At 53.6% G+C, this 18108-nt stretch overlaps 2 protein-coding genes across 3 annotated transcripts; both read left to right on the top strand.

Annotated features, from left to right (window-relative positions):
- Window positions 1-2209: 2209 nt before the first annotated feature.
- Window positions 2210-4894, top strand: NRM (nurim). 2 transcript variants are annotated; one of them, XM_036248317.1, is made up of 4 exons: window positions 2210-2345; window positions 2900-3096; window positions 3896-4072; window positions 4421-4894. In XM_036248317.1, the coding sequence occupies exons 1-4, from the start codon at window positions 2213-2215 to the stop codon at window positions 4700-4702; spliced, it is 789 nt and encodes a 262-aa protein (XP_036104210.1). In that variant the 5' UTR covers window positions 2210-2212; the 3' UTR covers window positions 4703-4894. The 2 variants fall into 2 exon arrangements, with proteins under 2 accessions (XP_036104210.1, XP_036104211.1); XM_036248318.1 differs by lacking the exon at window positions 3896-4072 and having other exon boundaries at window positions 2213-2345.
- Window positions 4895-6136: 1242 nt separating this feature from the next.
- On the top strand, window positions 6137-16300 carry PPP1R18 (protein phosphatase 1 regulatory subunit 18). The gene is made up of 4 exons (XM_036248316.1): window positions 6137-6188; window positions 7179-8808; window positions 12538-12742; window positions 14806-16300. Exons 2-4 carry the CDS (start codon window positions 7207-7209, stop codon window positions 14823-14825), a joined length of 1827 nt encoding a protein of 608 aa, XP_036104209.1. The 5' UTR covers window positions 6137-6188; window positions 7179-7206; the 3' UTR covers window positions 14826-16300.
- Window positions 16301-18108: the final 1808 nt, after the last annotated feature.

Raw genomic sequence — 18108 nt, 5'->3', positions numbered from 1 at the left:
TTTTGCAGATCTGCTGTCCTCACTGTGAAGCTGAGTGTTCCCAGTTCAGACTTGGGCTTCTTTGGCATTTGACTTTTTTAGCAGGGATATCATGGAGCAGATAAATAGACTGGCAACCTTTCTGTGTCTTTTCCAATGCTATCTGGAATCAGTTTATTGACCACTTTTTCCAAGTCATTTGCACTCTCAGATCATGATTTCCATCATCTTCCAGATTTGGCGGACCTGTTGATGAGTATAAGAGGTCTTCTGAATCTGATTTTTTTTTTTACTAAAACCAACACAGAACAGATGAAGCAAATAACCATCAGTAGTCTTGAAATCCACATGAGCTTCAGTCATGTTTTGCCTTTTATTTATTTATTTATTTTTTAATCCTCACCCTAGGATATTTTTCCATTTATCTTTGGATAGAGTGGGAGGGAAGGAGGAGAGAGAAAGAGAGAGAGAGAGAGAGAGAGAGAGAGAGAGAGAGAGAGAGAGACCTAGATGTGAGAGAGAAAACAGACTGGTTGCCTCCAGCGTGACCCCGACCAGGGCTGGAGACCAAACTGCAACTGAGGTACGTGCCCTTAACTGGAATCGAACCCACAACTCTTCTGTGGGCCGATGCTCTAACCACTGAGCAAAACTGGCCAGGGTGAGGTCTGCCATTTTTTTTTACCATGGAGCACATTTTGTCACAAGTAGGATCCATGTCATGGAAATTAGGCAGCTTTTGCCCTGAACATCCTCAGTAATTTGGATTTTCTAACTGTAATTTCATCATTCTGCAGATCAGCTGGGGTCGCTTGAAAAACACAACCCTTGAGACCATCAGAAGCAGTTTTGGTTCCCTGGGTTCTCGTGACGAGTGTTTTTCCAATATTTCTCATATTGATGAGGCCGGTGCTTTCACATCACACCAGTCTTTCTTAAAGAATGGATCACTTTATTCCCGGCCCCCTTTCGGCCACCTTTCCTGAGGTGCTTGTTCTTGCACCCTATGGTGCTGCCCAGAGCCAAAAGGCTGTGAGTAGGTTCTTAACTACACAATCTTTAAATCTTATGGAGAAAACCTTACTTACACATTGCCTTTAGATATGCATGTTAGTTTACATTACAAACAGGTCTCTAAGGGAAAATGTTAACACAAAACACTTTAGTGGTTTCTGACTAGTAAGTGGAGTTCAACTAATTAGGTTGCAGAGTAAAGGTGTAGTTCGTTAGAAGCTCGGATAAAATTAACCTACTGCAACGTTTACAACTGTAATAAACAAAGCTTTCTACCACAAATATTTTCATTCTCATGGTTACAAATCCACAGCCTTTGGCATTATTAGAACAAATCTTGTAGTGTTACAGAGTTCTTTGCCCTTTTTTTTTTTTTTTTTTTTTTTATCCTCACCCGAGGACATTTTTCCATTTTTTGTTCAGGTAGAGTAGGAGGGAGAGAGAGGAACAGAGAGAGAGAGAGAAACATCGACGTGAAAGGAACACATCGAGTGGCTGCCACCCGCCCAACCGACCAGGGCCGGGGACAAACTGCAACCGAGGTATGTGCCCTTAGCGGGAACCGAACCCGGGTCTCTCAGGACCGCAGGCCGATGCTCTAACCGCTGAACCAAACCGGCCAGGGCTCTTTGCCCTTCTTAGCAAGTGGAGAAGCAATAACTCAACCTTTTAATAAGTTACAGAAAAAGCATTACGTTATTTTATGGTAAAATAGTCCCTCTTTTTTCAATCTAACAAGATGGTAGTAGGTGAATCACAGCTTTGGGGTCTCAGCCATTGTCTCACCCTTCATTACTGTGTTAACTGAGGCTTTATTTAAAGCCTCTGACTCTGGATACGTTTTCCAGCCAAGACGCTAAAGAGAGAGGGTTCCTACTGCTGTTTCTGCAAGAACCCTGCAAGAGGGGAACTGTATTTTAGACGGGAAATAGCCGAGGTAGGATTCAACCCACGTGAATGACTGCGGAGCCGCTGCCCTTTCACCTCTTACTTGGGATCGTAACATTCCCTCTGTGACGCGGCGACACAGATTCTGGAGGGGGCCCGGCTGGGCCTTGCGGCTGCTGGCCAGCGGCGCCGAGCGAACCGAAAGCCCGGCGTCGGCGAGCCTGAGCCCCGCCCCCTGGGCAGGAGACGGGCCGGGAGGCGGGGCGGGGGCGGGGTCTGCGGCCGCGGGAACCCTGAGCCCGCCCCCTTCCCCACCCCTCGGTTTCTCGCCATGGCCCCTGCACTGCTCCTGGTCCCTGCCGCCCTCTCCTCTTTCATCCTGGCCTTTGGCACCGGAGTGGAGTTCGTGCGCTTCACCTCGCTTCGGCCTCTTCTTGGAGGGATGCCGGAGTCAGGTGGCCCAGGTGCGCGGGAGGGATCGAGGATGAGCTCTGGGGTAGGGAGGTGGAGCCGGAGGAGAGGGAGCGGGGCGGGGCTTGGGGGCGAACGGCCGGGGAAGTCCGGGAGAGGAAACTGGAACCGAGACAGGCCCAGAGGAGCTGCAGGAGAGACCTGAGCGCTGCTTTAGGAAAGCAGGGATTAGCGGTTTGCAGAGGCGGGACAGCGAGGACTGAGGCCAAGGGGAAGGGCGATAAGCAGAGTATGCTGAGAAAAGTGCTTTGTAGACAGGACGATGGAGAGGAGAGTGTTAAAAAAGGGAACAGTTGGACAACTGAAATAAGAGGGGCAAGGGTGGCTTCTCCTGCCCTGCCTTTGTGACTGCCCAGCAGGATCCATCTGAAGGAGGCCTGGGAAAGAGGAGAAGCGGAATGGGGAAGTGAGGTGAGCAAAACCTAGAGAGGAAGCACTAAGGCTCTTGAACGCATTAAGGGACATGGCCTGGCACCCCAAGAGAAGATGAGGGTCAGGGATATTTCCTTCCATCTTCCTGTTCTTTTCTTTCTCCAACTCCCCCTAGATGGCCACCAGGGCTGGCTGGCTGCCTTTCAGGACCGCAGCATTCTTATTCCCCTGGCTTGGGATCTGGCGCTCCTGCTGCTATTTGTGGGGCAGCACAGCCTCATGGCAACAGAGACAGTGAAGGTGTGGATGTCCCAGTACTTTGGGGTTCTTCAGAGGTCACTGTATGTGGCGTGCACTGCCCTGGCCTTGCAGGTAGGTATGAGGCCCTGGAAGCTGAGTCCCTAAGGGAAGCTGGGAAGGATGCCTAGACTGCAGGGGCAAGGACAAAAGTGTGGGTTTGGGAGAACTGAGGATGTTCAGGACTGTAATCTCAGCTTCCATTCCTCCATAGCACATGCCCTAATTTTTTTTTAAGTTTACTGATTTTTTTTCTTTATTGATTTTTAGAGAGAGAGGAAGGGAAAGGGAGAGAGATAGAAACATCGATGAGAGAGGACATTGATTGGCTGCCTCCTGCACACCCCCACTGGGGATTGGGCCCACAACCCAGGCATGTGCCCTGACTGGGAATTGAATCGAACCGGCAATCATTTGGTACATGGGATGATGCCCAACCTATTAAGCCACACTGGCCAGGGTCATAGCCTACTTTTTATCAAGACGGATGCACTGCTTCTCATTCCCCAAGCATGCCCACCATGTGCATTCTCACCTCTGCACTTTGTTCATGCCCTGCTTGAGATTCTCTTAACTCTTCTTCAGCCCTACCCTTTCTTCAAAACCAAGAGAAGCCTTCCCAGTTAGTACTTGTCTGTCTTCTCGGTGGGTGGTGGACATAGGCTACTCTGCACTTCTCTGGTCACCCTCATCCATCCTGTGAGTTCTCTAGGGAGACACGGGTCATTCTTACATCCTTGGGACCCCACCCAGCTCCCTCCACATGCTGAATATTTGTTGGTGATACTCATGGTAAAGGTGAGGAGAGCTGCAAGCTGGTCTGGGGTGGGGCAGCCTCTGGGTCTAGGTCTCCCAGCCCCCCATCCTTCCCCAGCTGGTGATGCGTTACTGGGAGCCAGTTCCCAGAGGCCCTGTGTTGTGGGCAGCTCGGGCAGAACCATGGTCCACCTGGGTGCCCCTCCTGTGCTTTGTGCTCCACGTCATTTCCTGGCTTCTCATCTTCAGCATCCTTCTCGTCTTTGACTACGCCGAGCTCATGGGCCTCAAACAGGTGAGGATCCCAGATCCCTACCTTTGATCCTTTCTAGAACACCTCTTACCTTTCCAAGGATTTCCCCCCTCCTCCTTCCATGCTCTTCTACCTTCCTCTTGCTTTTGGCTTCCTTACCTGCCTTTCTTGTATGATAGTTTCCCCTTAGCCCTTCCTCAAAGGCCAAAACCATGGGCCCCCTCAGCCTGTGCAAGGTTCATGGCCCAGAGATGAGGGTCAGGGGCCCAAGACTTAAAAGGGTGGTTCCTGGGCCTGAGTTATAGAAGAGGGGTACCGGAAGGGAAGGAAAAGGTGGCTAAGTTGTGAAAAGGGCTTGACTCCATCTCTAAGCTGTTCTCTTTCTCCTAGGTGTACTACCACGTGCTAGGGCTGGGTGAGCCTCTGGCCCTGAAATCTCCCCGGGCTCTGAGACTCTTCTCCCACCTGCGCCATCCAGTGTGTGTAGAGCTGCTGACGGTGCTGTGGGTGGTGCCCACCCTGGGCACTGACCGACTCCTCCTTGCTCTCCTCCTTACCCTCTACCTGGGCCTGGCTCATGGACTTGACCAGCAAGACCTTCGCTACCTCCGGGCCCAGCTGCAAAGAAAACTCCACCTGCTCTCCCAGCCCCAGGAGGGTGAGGCTGAGTGAGGAGTTAACCCTGGTTTTAAGCCCTGTATTTTCTGTCCCCCTCAGAATTCAAATCCCCTGACATCCAGGCCCTGGCTGGTTCAGAACAGAGGCCCATGTCCCATGCACTCCACTCCCTGGTCCATCTCCATACCCTAAATTCTGAGTTTCAGGACTCCAAAGTCCACTTCTCACCAGCCAGGAAGAGGAGGAGGAGAACTTATAGTTCTCAGAGTTTAGGGCTTGACACCCCCTCCCCAACCTCTTCAAAAGGAGAAGGGTCCCTCCTGACCACTCCCCTGGCACAGTTAACTTGCCTCTGCACCTCAAGGATCCCCTTTTCCACTTCTCGCTTGCGCTCCTAGGAGCTGTATCAGGGTCTGCAAGTTTGACAGTAGTGGCTGCCCCTCCGAGCTCCAGGTCTTGCAGCCAGCTCCGCCGCCCCACTGGCCTCTTCACCTCCTTAGGCCCCGCCCTGGGTTCCGTCCTTGAACTTAGTTTCGAGGATTCTCCCGCTCTTAATTCGGCTGACTAAGGGCTCTCTGTCCTCCCGAGAAACACGCGCCGCAGGAAAATAAATTTCATCCTGGTTTTTCTACATATTGTGCGCAGTTTGTCAGTGTGCCTTAGGCTGCGGGGCAGAGTTCGGGGAGGAAGGCGAGCCCGAGCCTGAGCGCGCCAAACTCGAGTCTGGACAGCCACCGCCCCCTCTGGCGACCGCTGGGCGGCGGCCACTCCCGGGGAACCCACGCCCACCTTTCCGGCGCAGCCCAGTCCCCCTTCCTCCACATCTCCCTACGTCCTCGATGCAGACCATGGGACCCACGGGAGACAGGAGCTAAAAGAATGGGCAGCAGCTCCAGAAGGGAAGCGAGCTTCCAAAGCTGCTGGCTTCCGAGCGACTCTCCTGCCTCCCTCGTCTTCACAGATCCCACTGCCTGGCGGTGGCCGGGGACCCAGCAGCGACTAAGACTGGCTCGGGAGGCCAACGCGTGGGGAGGAGAGGCAGGAGATGGGAAGGGCGGGCCCAGCACCGAGCAGCTGCTGCTTCCTCCCCAAGTCCCTCGAGGGGCCTGAGTCACGGGCCACCGCCCTGGATCGGCGGGCTGGGGGTGGCGGGTGTCTGGACACCTGGGTTTCCAAGGCTACCAGGCAGGAGCGGGTGAGGGACCCAGAGCAAAGGGTCAGGGTGGCGGCAGGAGAAGGAAGCCAGGAGCTCAGTTCCACGCGGGGTCTGCGGGAGCGAGGCCCCGCCCCTCCTCGGGCTCCGCCCCGCGCCCCCTTCCCTCTCCCCATTGTCCTCAGACAAAGCGGTCGCCGCCCCCTGTCCGGCCCGAGGTCTCTGTCTTCGTCCCTCCTCCAGGGCCCCCTCTTTCACAACTCCTCCCCCTCCTCCCCTCCCTTCTGTCTCCGGATCTCCCTCGATCCCTCTCTCCTCCTCTTCCTCTCGCCTCCTCTCCGGACGCCTGGCTCCTCCGCACCCCCTCCCCTGGGATCCCCGCAGCGTGTGAGTTGATTGAGGGCTTCAGCCTGGGCGAGGGCCTTCGCCTCGCTCGGGCCCCTGGCTCGGACCGTGGGCTGCCCCCTCTTTGTGCCCAGATTGTCTGTCAGTGCGGCCCGCGCGGGCGGGGATGGCTGGCACTGTCGGTGTTCCGTGAGAGCCGAGAGCCGGCCCAGGCGCGCGGGCTCCGGAGAGAAGAGGCTCGGAGCCGACCCTCCGCGCTCCTGGGCCCGGGCACAGCCGGTGGGGGAGGCAGGTGGCGGTGACGCACTGCGGTGGGGGTGGACGCCAGGGTTCTGGGAACCCGCTGGCAGCTCCAGCGCCGGGTTCTGAAAGTCCCGGGGGAAGGGTTTTTCCCCTGGCCCGCCCTGGGGCGGAGGTGGGGCGGGAGGCGGGGCCCGAGCGCAGCTGGAAGGGGAGCCTGGACCCCGGGGCCCGCGCCGACACGCGCCCGGCTGTATCCACGGAACTCCTTTCCCCTGCTCCCCTGGACTTCTCCCCTCTCCGGCTCTCCTCACTTCCCTGACGCCCGCTCCAGTCCCGTTGCCCCCTCCGGCGGGATTTCCTCATCTCGGTCCCCACTCTCACTGCCTCAGGGGCAGCGGTGAGGCCAACTCACCCCAACCCCGTCTCCCTGACCCACAGCCTCTTTCCTCTCTTCTGCCTCATACCAGCTTCTCTTCTCGCCCGCCTCTGTTCCCACGCCCTTGGTACCCTCTCTGACATGCACTAACCCCGAACTGCCAAATCGGAATCTTCACTCTTCCTTTGCTTCATCCCCCTCCCCCGTCTACTTGGCCCATAGACTTTTCTTCCCTTTCTTGGTTTCCCCTTACTCTGCCCTGCCTCATCTCCCTCTTTCCCTCTGTCCCCTCCCTCTCAGCTCCTCTGCCCTTCTCTGGGTCCCACCTTTCCCCTCCTCTTTCTCTCCACTCATTCCCAAGCTCTGTCCCCTGGGCCTCACAGCAGCAACTCCTTCCTGTTCTCTGCTCCCAGTGCTCCCTACCCTCTTCTCAAGGCGACTATGGCCACCATCCCCGACTGGAAGCTACAGCTGTTGGCCCGGCGCCGGCAGGAGGAGGCAGCCATTCGGGGCCGAGAGAAGGCAGAGAGGGAGCGACTGTCCCAGATGCCAGCTTGGAAGCGGGGGCTCCTGGAGCGCCGCAGGGCCAAGCTTGGTCTGTGTCCTGGGGAGCCTAGCCCTGTGTCTGGGACTACAGAGGCTGGACCTCCTGACCCAGACAAGTCTGCCGTCCTTCTGGAGGCCATCGGCCCAGTGCACCAGAACCGATTCATTCGGCAGGAGCGCCAGCAGCAGCAGCAGCAGCAGCAGCAGCAGCAGCAGCAGCGCCGCAGTGACGAGCTACTTGCTGATAGGAGGTCTGGGCCTTTGGAGGCCCGGGAGTGGAGACCCAGCCCTGGAGAGATGCGGGATCCAAGCCCCAAGGGAAGAGAGTCAAGGGAAGAGCGGCTCAGTCCCAAGGAAGCCAGAGAAAGGAGGTTGGGGGTAGGGGGAGCCCGAGAGTCAAGCCTCAGACCTTTGGAGGCTTGGGACCGGAGGCAGAGCCCAGTAGAGGCTGGAGATAGGATCTCTAGGCCGTCAGAAGTGCAGAAATGGAGGCTGAGTCCCGGACTGGCAGAGCCTCAAGAACAAAGCCTCAGGAGAAAAGAGGTGGTAGAAAGTAGACTGAGCCCAGCGGAGTCTGACAGCCAGCAGTTCGGCCTGACAGAGGCCCATAAATGGACGCCCGACTCCACAGAGTCTCAGGAACAAAGTTTGATACAACTGGAGGCATCGGAATGCAGGCTGAGTTCAGGAGGAGAAAGAAAAGACTGCTCAGAGGAATGTGGGAGAAGAGAAGACAGGCCAGCTCCAAGGATGGCCCCAGAAGAGACCACAGGGCTGTTGGAGACCCTGCCGCGCCAGGCTCCAGACAGCAGCTCTGAAGGAGTGCAGGCAGCAGGGCCAAGCCCCAGCCCCGCGGATGGTGAAGGGGACCCGAGACTGACAGAAGGGTGGAAATGGACCCTGCACTCTGGGAAGGTTCGAGAATGGACACCCAGGGACACAGAGACTCAAACTCAGAAGCCAGCCCCTTCAGAGTCTGCTGAGAAGCATCTGGGGCCTCTTGATACAGAGGCTGGAGAAGGGGAGGCTGAAAAGGAGGATGTGGAGGCTCAGGGCAGGCCTCTGAGCACCCTGCAGAACCGCGGCTCTGTGCCCTGCCCCCTCCCACCAGAGGGCGCTGGGACTGGAGGCTCTAGACCTCAGGAAGAGGAAGCTGTAGAACTCCGGCCTCCACCCCAAGCCCCTCTGTCTCCCCCACCCCCAGCCCCACCTACCCCCCAGTCCTCTGGGGATCCCCTCATGAGCCGGCTGTTCTATGGGGTGAAGGCTGGGCCAGGGGTGGGGGCCCCCCGCCGCAGTGGACACACCTTCACAGTCAACCCCAGGCGGTCTGCGCCCCCTGCAGCCCCTGCCACTCCAGCCACCCGCGATGCTGCTGTTCCCGGGGCTGGGAAGAAGCGGTACCCGACTGCTGAAGAGATCTCGGTTCTGGGGGGCTACCTCCGCCTGAGCCGCAGCTGCCTTGTCAAAGGGTCCCCTGAAAGGCACCACAAACAGGTAGGGAGCAGCCAAGCCAGACTGCTTAGAAGCCCACTCGACTGTTCCTTCTAGGCCCCGAACCCCACTTCTTTGTGCCCCAGTACCCTGGTCTTCCTCTGTTGAGTCCTGCTGCCACTTTCCTCCTCTGCAGACACGCTCCTCCTTCTTGTAGCCTTTTCCATTCACTTCCAAGCCTCCAGGGTCCTGCCCACAAGCCAGTGCTGGCCCTGGGCGGGTCTCTCAGCGTGTGCCCGGCTGCTCACCCTCCACTCCCTTGGGCTCTGAGCCCCCTCCCCACTTTTTTCCTTACTTTTCTCTGAGTCTGTGACCCAACCCAGCCCATCTGGTGGGAGACAGGCCACCAGCCTCGACCCTATAATAGCAGGGTCACCAAGTTGACAGCCCTTACAGCTTTCCAAGGGGAGAATGTGGGGCAGGAACCTGGGGGGTATGGAAGAAGTGGTTTTGGAGTTCTAGGGAGAAATGGAAGGAAGAAGTGAGTGGAGGAAGGTCTCAGAGTTCCAAGGCGGAGGGTACAGAGCTGAGTAGGGCCGTCCTAGGATGGAGGAGGGGTGGGGAATGAAACAGGGCTGGCCAAAGAGCAAGTCTGCCCATGGGAGAGATGCACACAGAGGCCATTTAAAGTAGATGACCTCGGGGTTGCACACCCCCCGCTGGGCCACTGCTTCAGACAGTGCTCCCTTCTCTCTTGGGACAAGAAAAGCCTTTTCCTCTTCCAAAATGCCCCTCCTTGCCCTCCCCGCCTTCCTCCTGGCCTGCCCTCCCTTCTCAGGACTGGCTCAGCACTTGGTTTTCCCCTCTCTTCCTGCCACCCTGGCCTCTCCCTCCCCTTGGGGTAGAAAAAGAGAAGTGAATTTGGAAGCACTACTGAGAGCAGGGAGCCTAGTGGGAGGTGAGGGCGGGGTGGGGGCTGAGGCCAGCAGAGGCTTAGAGGTTAAAGTGGACTCTAGCCTTGACCTAGTCCCTTCCCTTCACACCAGCCTGAAAATCTCTCAGGGAAGAGAGGTCCCCACACCTCACACGTCCCCAGAGAATGGGAAGCCCTTCCTCGTCTCCAGTCCTCACCCCACAGTGACGTCCTCAGATCTGGTTTCTCTGTCCTCTGCCAGTGGGAAGCCACAGGGATCAAAGACCTAGGTTAAGCTTGGGGGTCATTTGATCCCTCCATTCATCATCACAAGAAGCTTAAGCTCACATCCCCGCGTGGTGTCTGAGTCCGTCCTGAGCCCTGTGCCCATGCAAGGAGGTGGGTCAGGAACTGCCAGGGTGAAGTGTCCAGAAGAGTCACTTCCTACTGGGTTAATTGGCTGGTGCTTTTGGGGTGGAAAGAGCAGAGGGAGGTATGAAGATGGGGACCCAAAGCCCAGGGCCATCCAGGTGCAGGGCAGGACCTGCAGTGGTGACCATACCTAGGACAGGGAGCTGGGGAGCCGGAAGCAGATCACCCAAACAGGAAGCCTGGGGTGGGGGCCGGAAGGCTGGGGAGGCTGAGTGGGGAGCACTGAGCCCTGGCCTGCCAGAACTACTCAGGATGTGGTGAGAGGAGGAGGAAGCAGAGCTTAGGGTGGGGGTGGAACGAAGCAGCGGAGCTCTGTAGACCCACACACCTCCCCCTTAGCCCTCAGCCAGGCTCATGAGGTGCTGCCCAACCCCTAGCTCAGGGATAGGAGGACTCCCACCCCCCCACCCCTTCCTTCCCTAAATAACTCATTTGCAGGCTAATTCCATCAGCCTTATTCAGAGAAATCCCAGGCCTGCCACTGGAGCCCAGAGGATGGGCTGTGGCTAGTGCCCTTCCCCAGAGGCCCCTCAGCTGAGACATTGGCCTCTCCCCTCTCCAGCCCCCTTGTGACCTTATATAGCTGATGAGAGAAGCCAATGAGTCACCCCCTCCATACCCCCCTCCACATGCCGGCTGTACATTCCTGGGAAGCCCAGTCAGAAGTTGGGGGGAGAGTCAAACATGGACTGAAAGCAAATAAAATGAGTCCTTTTTCAGAGTGGCTAATGAACTACGAAGCTTGTTATCCCGAAAGGGGATATAAAAAGAAAAGAGACAGAAGTGTGGGTAACCCTATCAGTAACTGAACCAAAGGTAGCCCCTTTGAGGAGTTGGGACTCTGTCAGCCATTTCACAGACACACTGGGGTCAGCTTTATATGGGCTAGCCCCCTCCCCACTGCTCCCCCAGCCTTGGTCCACTGTTGGGACCTCATCTGGGGTCTGGATGAACCGTTCCTTACCCAGTAAAGCATCTCCCATACTAACTTGTGTCGACAGCAGACACAAGTTAGTAAGTTCTCTGATAGGTTAGGAGGTGGTTATGGAGAAAAACAACAGGGATAAGTGGAAGCTAGAGGGCCAGGAGGTGAGAGGTGAAAATGACAACCTGATAATGGGGTGATTTGGAGAGAGCATTCCAGGCAGAGGGGGAACTGCCTGTGCAAAGGCCCTGTGGTGGGAGTGCTCCCAGGGGCCTGTGGGCTGGAGTGGAGTGCCCAAGAGGTGAGGGAGTGGCACAGGGCAGCATCCTCTAGATTTCGGTTAGTCTCTGGCATTTCCCCCAGTGAGATGGGGAACCAATGCAGTTTGGAGCCAGGGACTGACACAGTAGGAACCCATGTGGTAGCAACTTCCTGTCCAGCCACCCTCCAGGCTTCTCTTCTCACATCCCAGTGTGTTCAGAGACTCGAGGATGCAGGGAACGAGGCCCAAGTTTCTCAAAACAGATGCCAGGGAAGGCGGAATAGATCATCTGGACCTCCTCGAGTAGTTCACATGGAATCCTCCTGTTTGTCTGTGTAATGGCTTTGGCTTAATCCCACCCTGCCACTTCCCCCGAGCTTCTTTGGAGGGCAAAGGGGAAGGGTAGAACCGCAGTGAGAACAGCTGGGATTGTGTATGAAGGAGTTTCTGTCCCCTCCAGACCCCCTGTCCTGTATTTCGCCGCCGTCTCTGCATGTCCCTTCTGGTGCACTCTCCACCCCCACCCTATGTTTGCATGGACTTTCCTCTTCGCCCTTGTCACCTTTCAGGGACTCAAGTGCTTATCTTTTCCCCTATGTGTTGGGCAAGAGTCTCTCTTTCCTCTGGGCCCTCCTGTTGGTCTGCCCTTGCTTTTGCCTGACACTCTGTCCCCAGCCAGCTCAAATCTTACCGCCTCTGGGGGGACTTCCTGATTGCCTTAGGGCACCCAAAGACTCGGTTCTGATCACAGGACTTATTTCAATGTTTTTAAAATATGCCTTTATTGATTTTTTAGAGAGAGAGATAGAAACATCGGTGTGAAAGAGATACATTGATCAAGCTGCCTCCTGCAGGCCCCCACTGGGGATCAAGCACACAACCTGGGCATGTACCCTGACCGGGTATCCAACCGGACCTCTCAGTCCATGGGATGATGATGCTCAACCCACTGAGCCACATGGCTGAGCTTATTTCCATGTTTTTAAAGTCTGCTCACCCTTCTGCCTCCCACACTCTAAAGGGTTAGGATCCGTGGTCCTGTATCGCTCACCTCTGCTCCCAGGCTCCTGCCAAAGCTCAGGCCAAAGTCTCATGTTTTTGAAACGATGTGACTGAAGACGGAAAAATCTGGGATTGATTGGAGGGCGGATGGGGAGGGTAAAGTCAGCCGGGTGCCCAAATCCGGCCGCGCGCCACCTTGCACCTGGGAGCTGGGGGCTCACCTGCCTCCTCGCCGCGTTCTCGCCCTCCCTTCCGCAGCTCAAGATCTCCTTCAGTGAGACAGCCCTAGAGACCACGTACCAATACCCCTCCGAGAGCTCGGTGCTGGAAGAGCTGGGCCCGGAGCCTGAGGCCCCCAGCGCGCCCAGCGCTTCTGCGGCCCTGCCGGACGACGACGACGACGAGGAGGAGGAGCTGCAGCCGGGGCTCCAGGGCGGGCTGCGCACCAAGGCGCTGATAGTGGGTGAGCGGAGGCGCCGCTGGCGCGAAGGCGCCGCCTGGTGTTCAGAGCTGGCACTGCGGTCCCGAAGGAAAGGGGAGGACAATGTTGGCGCTAGAAGGCCTTGTCAGGTCCTTTGGTTCAACCCGCTCCTTTAACAGATGGGGAAACTGAGGTCCTGGCAAGCGAAGTGCACATCAGGTCTCCAGATTTTATTTATGTGTTTGTTTGTTTGTTTGTTTGTTTGTTTATTTATTTTTGTTTCCTGTTAATCCTCTCCAGAGGACATCTCACTTAGCATAATACCTTGTAGATCTGTCTACATTGTCGCAAATGGCAAGATTTTTTTTCCCCATTTTTTGTTCAGATAGAGTGGGAGGGAGAGAAGAAGAGAGTGAGAGAGAGAGAGAGAGAGAGAGAGAGAAACATCAACGTGAAAGGGACACATCGAGTGGCTGCCACCCGCACGACCAACCAGGGCCGGGGACAAACTGCAACCGAGGTACGCGCCCCTAGCGGGAACCCAACCTAAGTCTCTCTGGACCGCAGGCCGACGCTCTAACCGCTGAACAAAACCGGCCAGGGCTTCTTCTATTTTTTTTTAAATCCTCACCTGAGGACATGCTTAGCAAGAGGAAGGAGAGAGAGAGAGAGAGAAAGAGAGAGAGAGAGAGAGAGAGAGAGAGAGAGAGAGAGAGAGAGAAACATTGATGTGAGAGAGAAAATCGATTGGTTGCCTTCTGTACGTGCCCTGACTGGGGATTGAACCCACAACCCAGGTATGTGCCCTGATAGGGACTCAAACCAGCAACCTTTTGGTGCACAGGATGACGCTCAACCAAATGAGTCACTCCAGCCAGGCAAGATCTCATCCATTCATCTATCGACAGACACCTAGGTTGTTTCCATATCTTGGCTATTGTATATACTGCTGCAATGAACAGAGGGGTACATTTATCTTTTCAAATTAGCGTTTTTGTTTGCTTTGAATAAATACCTAGAAGTGGGATTGCTGGGTCATATGGTAGTTCTATTTTTAGTTTTTTGAGACATCTCCATATTGTTTTCCACAGTGGTTGCACCTGATTGTAGTCCCACCAACAGTGCACAAGGGTTCTCTTTTCTCCACATCCTTGCCAGCACTTATCTATTGACTTTTTTTTTTTTTTTAATCCTCACCCAAGGATATTTTGCCATTGATTTTCAGTTAGAGTGGGAGGGAGGAAAGGAGAAAGGGGGGGAGAGGGAGAAAGAGAAACATAAATGTGAGAGAGACACATCAATTGGGATTAGTTGCCTCCTGCACAACCTCGATTGGGGCCAGGGATCAAACTTGCAACCCAGGTACGTGCCCTTGAGGGAATCAAACCCATGACCTTTCGGTCCAAGGGCTGATGCTCCAACCTCTGAGCCAAACTGGCCAGGACAGGTCTCCAGATTTTAAAGCCAGGGCTCTTCCTGAGCACTCCAGTGTGGTTTAAAACACGGGGTTTGGCTCAGTCAGAATTCTGTCTCCTCTATGATTGTGACATCAGGGAAATAACTTGACTGTTGGTCTCAATTTATTATTAAAATGATAACTACCTCCTGGAGTTGTTCAGAGAGTTAGGTAAATTTCTTAAAAATGTTTTTATTGATTTTTAGAGAGAGCTAGAAACATCAATGACAGAGAAATATTGATCGGCTGCCTCCTGCACATTCCCTACTGGGGGTCAATCCTGAAACCTGAGCATGTGCCCTGACTGGGAATTGAACCAGTGACCTCTTGGTGCATGGGAGGATGCTTAATCCACTGAGCCATACCGGCTGGGTGGGTTAAATAATTTTTATGAAGTATCTAGAATCATGGCTGGACATAAAATTACTTAACCTCACCTGAGGTTATTGTGAGATTAAATGAGTTATAAGAATGCCTGGCACAGAATATGAGCTAAATGAGCATGGCTGCTGCTGTTACTAGTAGTAGCAAGCACTGAGGATATGGAAGATATCAGATGACTCACTTGTACCCCTGGCGGGACATGGGTGGGGAAAGCAGGAGGCAGAGCCCCACGCATTCTCCATCATTGTTGCCTTCTCTCCTACAGACGAGTCCTGCCGGAGGTGACCCTCTTCCAACACAGGAATATACCTTCCTCCTTCCCAGAACTGAAGGTCCTGGATCCCAGAAGATTCAGAGCAGACAACCCTGAAAATGAGCCTGGCAGGGAAGGGCAATCAACATCTTCCAACTTGCTTTCCTGGTCCTGTTTCTGGGGACAGAGCCCAAATTCCACCCTCACCCAAAGACCCCAGTGTGAGTGCCTCAGGTGTGCTCATGCACCCTAGATGACCCAAGTCCTGAGGGGGAGCACAGAGCTCACAGGATGGGGTGAGTGCAGGTGGAGAACCCCCTCCATCTCTGTGGACAGAGCATACTCTCCCTACAGCCTTCCTTGACTCACCCTTCCACCCTTGCAGATTTAAGCACTCACGTCCCGGGGAGGCCGGCCCCGGTCCTTTCATAGCACCTCTTCTCCTGCTCCTTAGGGCACTGCCCCTTTGTTTACAGCCCCAGCCTCCTTTTTGACCACAGCCTGGTTTACAAATAGCCAAAGTCCCACGTTTACAAGCCATGCCTGTTTCCCACGTCCATGTGAAATCCTCTCCCCTGTCCCCCAAGTTGCCTCACTGGTGGTGACCTGGGGGTGTGGCTTCCTCTACTTTTGCTCAGTATTTCTCAATCTCAGTTTTCTCCAAGAGGGAAGGCTGGGAATCTTAACTCTGTACCCCATCTGGTTATTTAATCCTGTGCCTCCTCATGGCTCACAAAGGAATTGAGCTGCAAGGGTGTGGGGTTACTAATGAAGCCCCTCAATTCTCCTCCCTATTTCTCCTTCCTCGTCAATTGCCTGTTTAAAAAAAAGACAAAAACAATTTTCATAATAAAGTGGAGCTCTTTCCAACTCTGCTGTTACTTCTTAGTCTTTAGAGAAAAAAGTGTATATGGGGATGCTCTGGGTTCTTCCTTCCAAGCCTCTGCCATCTTCCTATTGGCCAGGAAGAGGAAGTGGCCATGGCCTTGGGGAGAAGAATGACGGGGATGAACCAGGAACTCAGCACTGACCTTTAGAAAGGGCTTTAGGGGGTCGGGGGAGGGGCTACACCCATTTCTCAAAGGTCTGGAGGAAGGGCAGTTGAAGTATCCACTAGACATGGCCAGTGCCATGAGGGCAGACTATGCTGGTTGAGTTCAACCCCACGCCTGGCACCTAGCAACTAAAAAAGTTACTTCTGGAATGAACGATTCAACAAATAAATCAGTAGATGAAAACAGCTAAGAAACTGGAAGCAGAGGATATTCTGAACTGAAGGGTCCCAGTATTCAGAGTCCTACTGTAATACAAGCAGCCAGGGAGTGTGTGACACTGACTAATCCAGGGTTGTTTACTCCAAGACTCAGGACCACTAAATAATAAATCTGAAAAATACAGTGTATGTACAGAAGTGCAGTGTCCTGAAAAGGGGGTCTCCTCTCACAGACAACAGGTGTTCTTTAGGTATAAGATCCATCACTGCCCTGGCTGGGTAGCTCATTTGGTTGGAGCATCATCCCATACACCAAAAGATTGTAGATTTGATTCCTGGTCAGGGCACATACCCAGGTTTCAGGTTCAATCCCTGGTTGGAGTGGGTATGGGAAGCAACCTATTGATGTTGCTCTCTCTCTCTCTCTAAAATCAATGAAGACGTGTCCTTCGGTAAGAATTTAAAAAAAAAAAAAATCCATTGCTATTTCATGGCTTTGTTGCCCAAGTATAATTAATGAGATTTTCCCATTTCAGAGTTTCTATCTTCTGCAAATGTGGAAGATTATATTTATATATATATAAATATATATATATATTGATTTTTTAGAGAGAGAGGAAGGAAGAGATAGGAACATTGATGGGAGAGAGAAACATCGATCAGCTGCCTCCTGCATGCCCCCTACTGGGAATTGGGCCGGAAATCCAGGCATGCACCCTGACCTGGAATCAAACTGGGACCTCTCAGTCCATGGGACAGTGCTCAATCCACTGAGCCACAGCAGCTGGGTTTCAGTAGTCCTATTTATTTATTATAGGACCTATTATTTATGGTTCTATCACTAGAGGATGCTTCTCTCAGCCTAGTCAGAGGAGGTAACCCTTTACTGAAAACAAAACGTGCCCGGCCAGTGTGGCTCACTGGTTGAGCGTTGACCCTGCACCAAGAGGTCGCTGGTTTGATTCCTGGTCAGGGCACAAGCCCAGGTTGTGGGCCTGATCCACAGTGGGGGGCATGCAGGAGGCAGCCAATCAATGTTCTGTCTCATCAATGTTTCTGTCTCTCTCTCCCTCTCCCTTCCTGTATCTCTAAAATCAATAAAGAATTTAATGTAGAAATGTTCAACATAATTTTTTCCATTTGTACAGGGGTAATGCACTGCATTAAATATGTAAGGTCTTAATCTACATGGGTATGATTACAGAAACTAATAAAGCATTCTCTAAATAAAAACATAAAAAATATATATATATAGACCTGGCCAGTTTGGTTCAGCGGTTGGAGCATTGGCCTGTGGACCAGAGAGTCCCGGGTTCAGTTCCTGTTGGGGGCACATACCAAAAAAAAAAAAAATAATAATAAATAAATATAAATAAAATCGATAAAGAAAAAGAATATTAAAAAACAAAAACAGCCCTGGCTGGGTTTGGCTCAGCAGTTAGAGTGTCAGACCTCGGACTGAAGACCTGTGGGTTCAATTCTGGTCAAGGGCACGTGCCGTGGTTGCCATTTGGACCTCCGGTTGTGTGGGAGGCAACCAATCGATGTCTCTCTTTCTCTTTCTTTGTACCCCTCCCTCCTACTCTATCTGAAAACAAATGGAAAAATATCCTTGGGTGAGCATAAAAAATAAACTAGTCCGGCTGGTGTGGCTCAGTGGTTGAGCGGCGACCCATGGTCGCTGGTTTGATTCCCAGTTAGAGCACTTGCCCAGGTTGTGGGCCCGATTCTGAGTGGGGGGCATGCAGGAGGCGGCCAATCAATGATCTCTCTCATCAATGTTTCTCTCTCTCTCCCTCTCACTTCCTTTCTCTCTAAAATCAATAAAGGGAAAAACTTATTTAAAAATTTTTTTTACTTCCGGTCAAGATGGCGGGTACGTAAATGCTGTATCATGTCCTCCCACAACCACATCAAAGTTACAACTAAACTACAGAACAACCGTCATTCAAAACCGCCTGACATCAAGCTGAATGGAAGTCCTACAACTACGGAATTAAAGCAGCAGCCACATCCAGACTGGTAGGAGGGCGGAGGGGACGGGCTGGTCCCACACCCACGTGTGGCGGATAAACATCAGGAGGACACCTCAGCTGGGAAGG

This window comes from Molossus molossus, unplaced genomic scaffold (assembly GCF_014108415.1).
Source record: "Molossus molossus isolate mMolMol1 unplaced genomic scaffold, mMolMol1.p scaffold_m16_p_8, whole genome shotgun sequence".
In the NCBI taxonomy this organism is placed as follows: domain Eukaryota; kingdom Metazoa; phylum Chordata; class Mammalia; order Chiroptera; family Molossidae; genus Molossus; species Molossus molossus.
The sequence above is the reverse complement of the archived record's forward strand: the minus strand, read 5'-3'. Positions and strand labels throughout refer to the sequence as shown.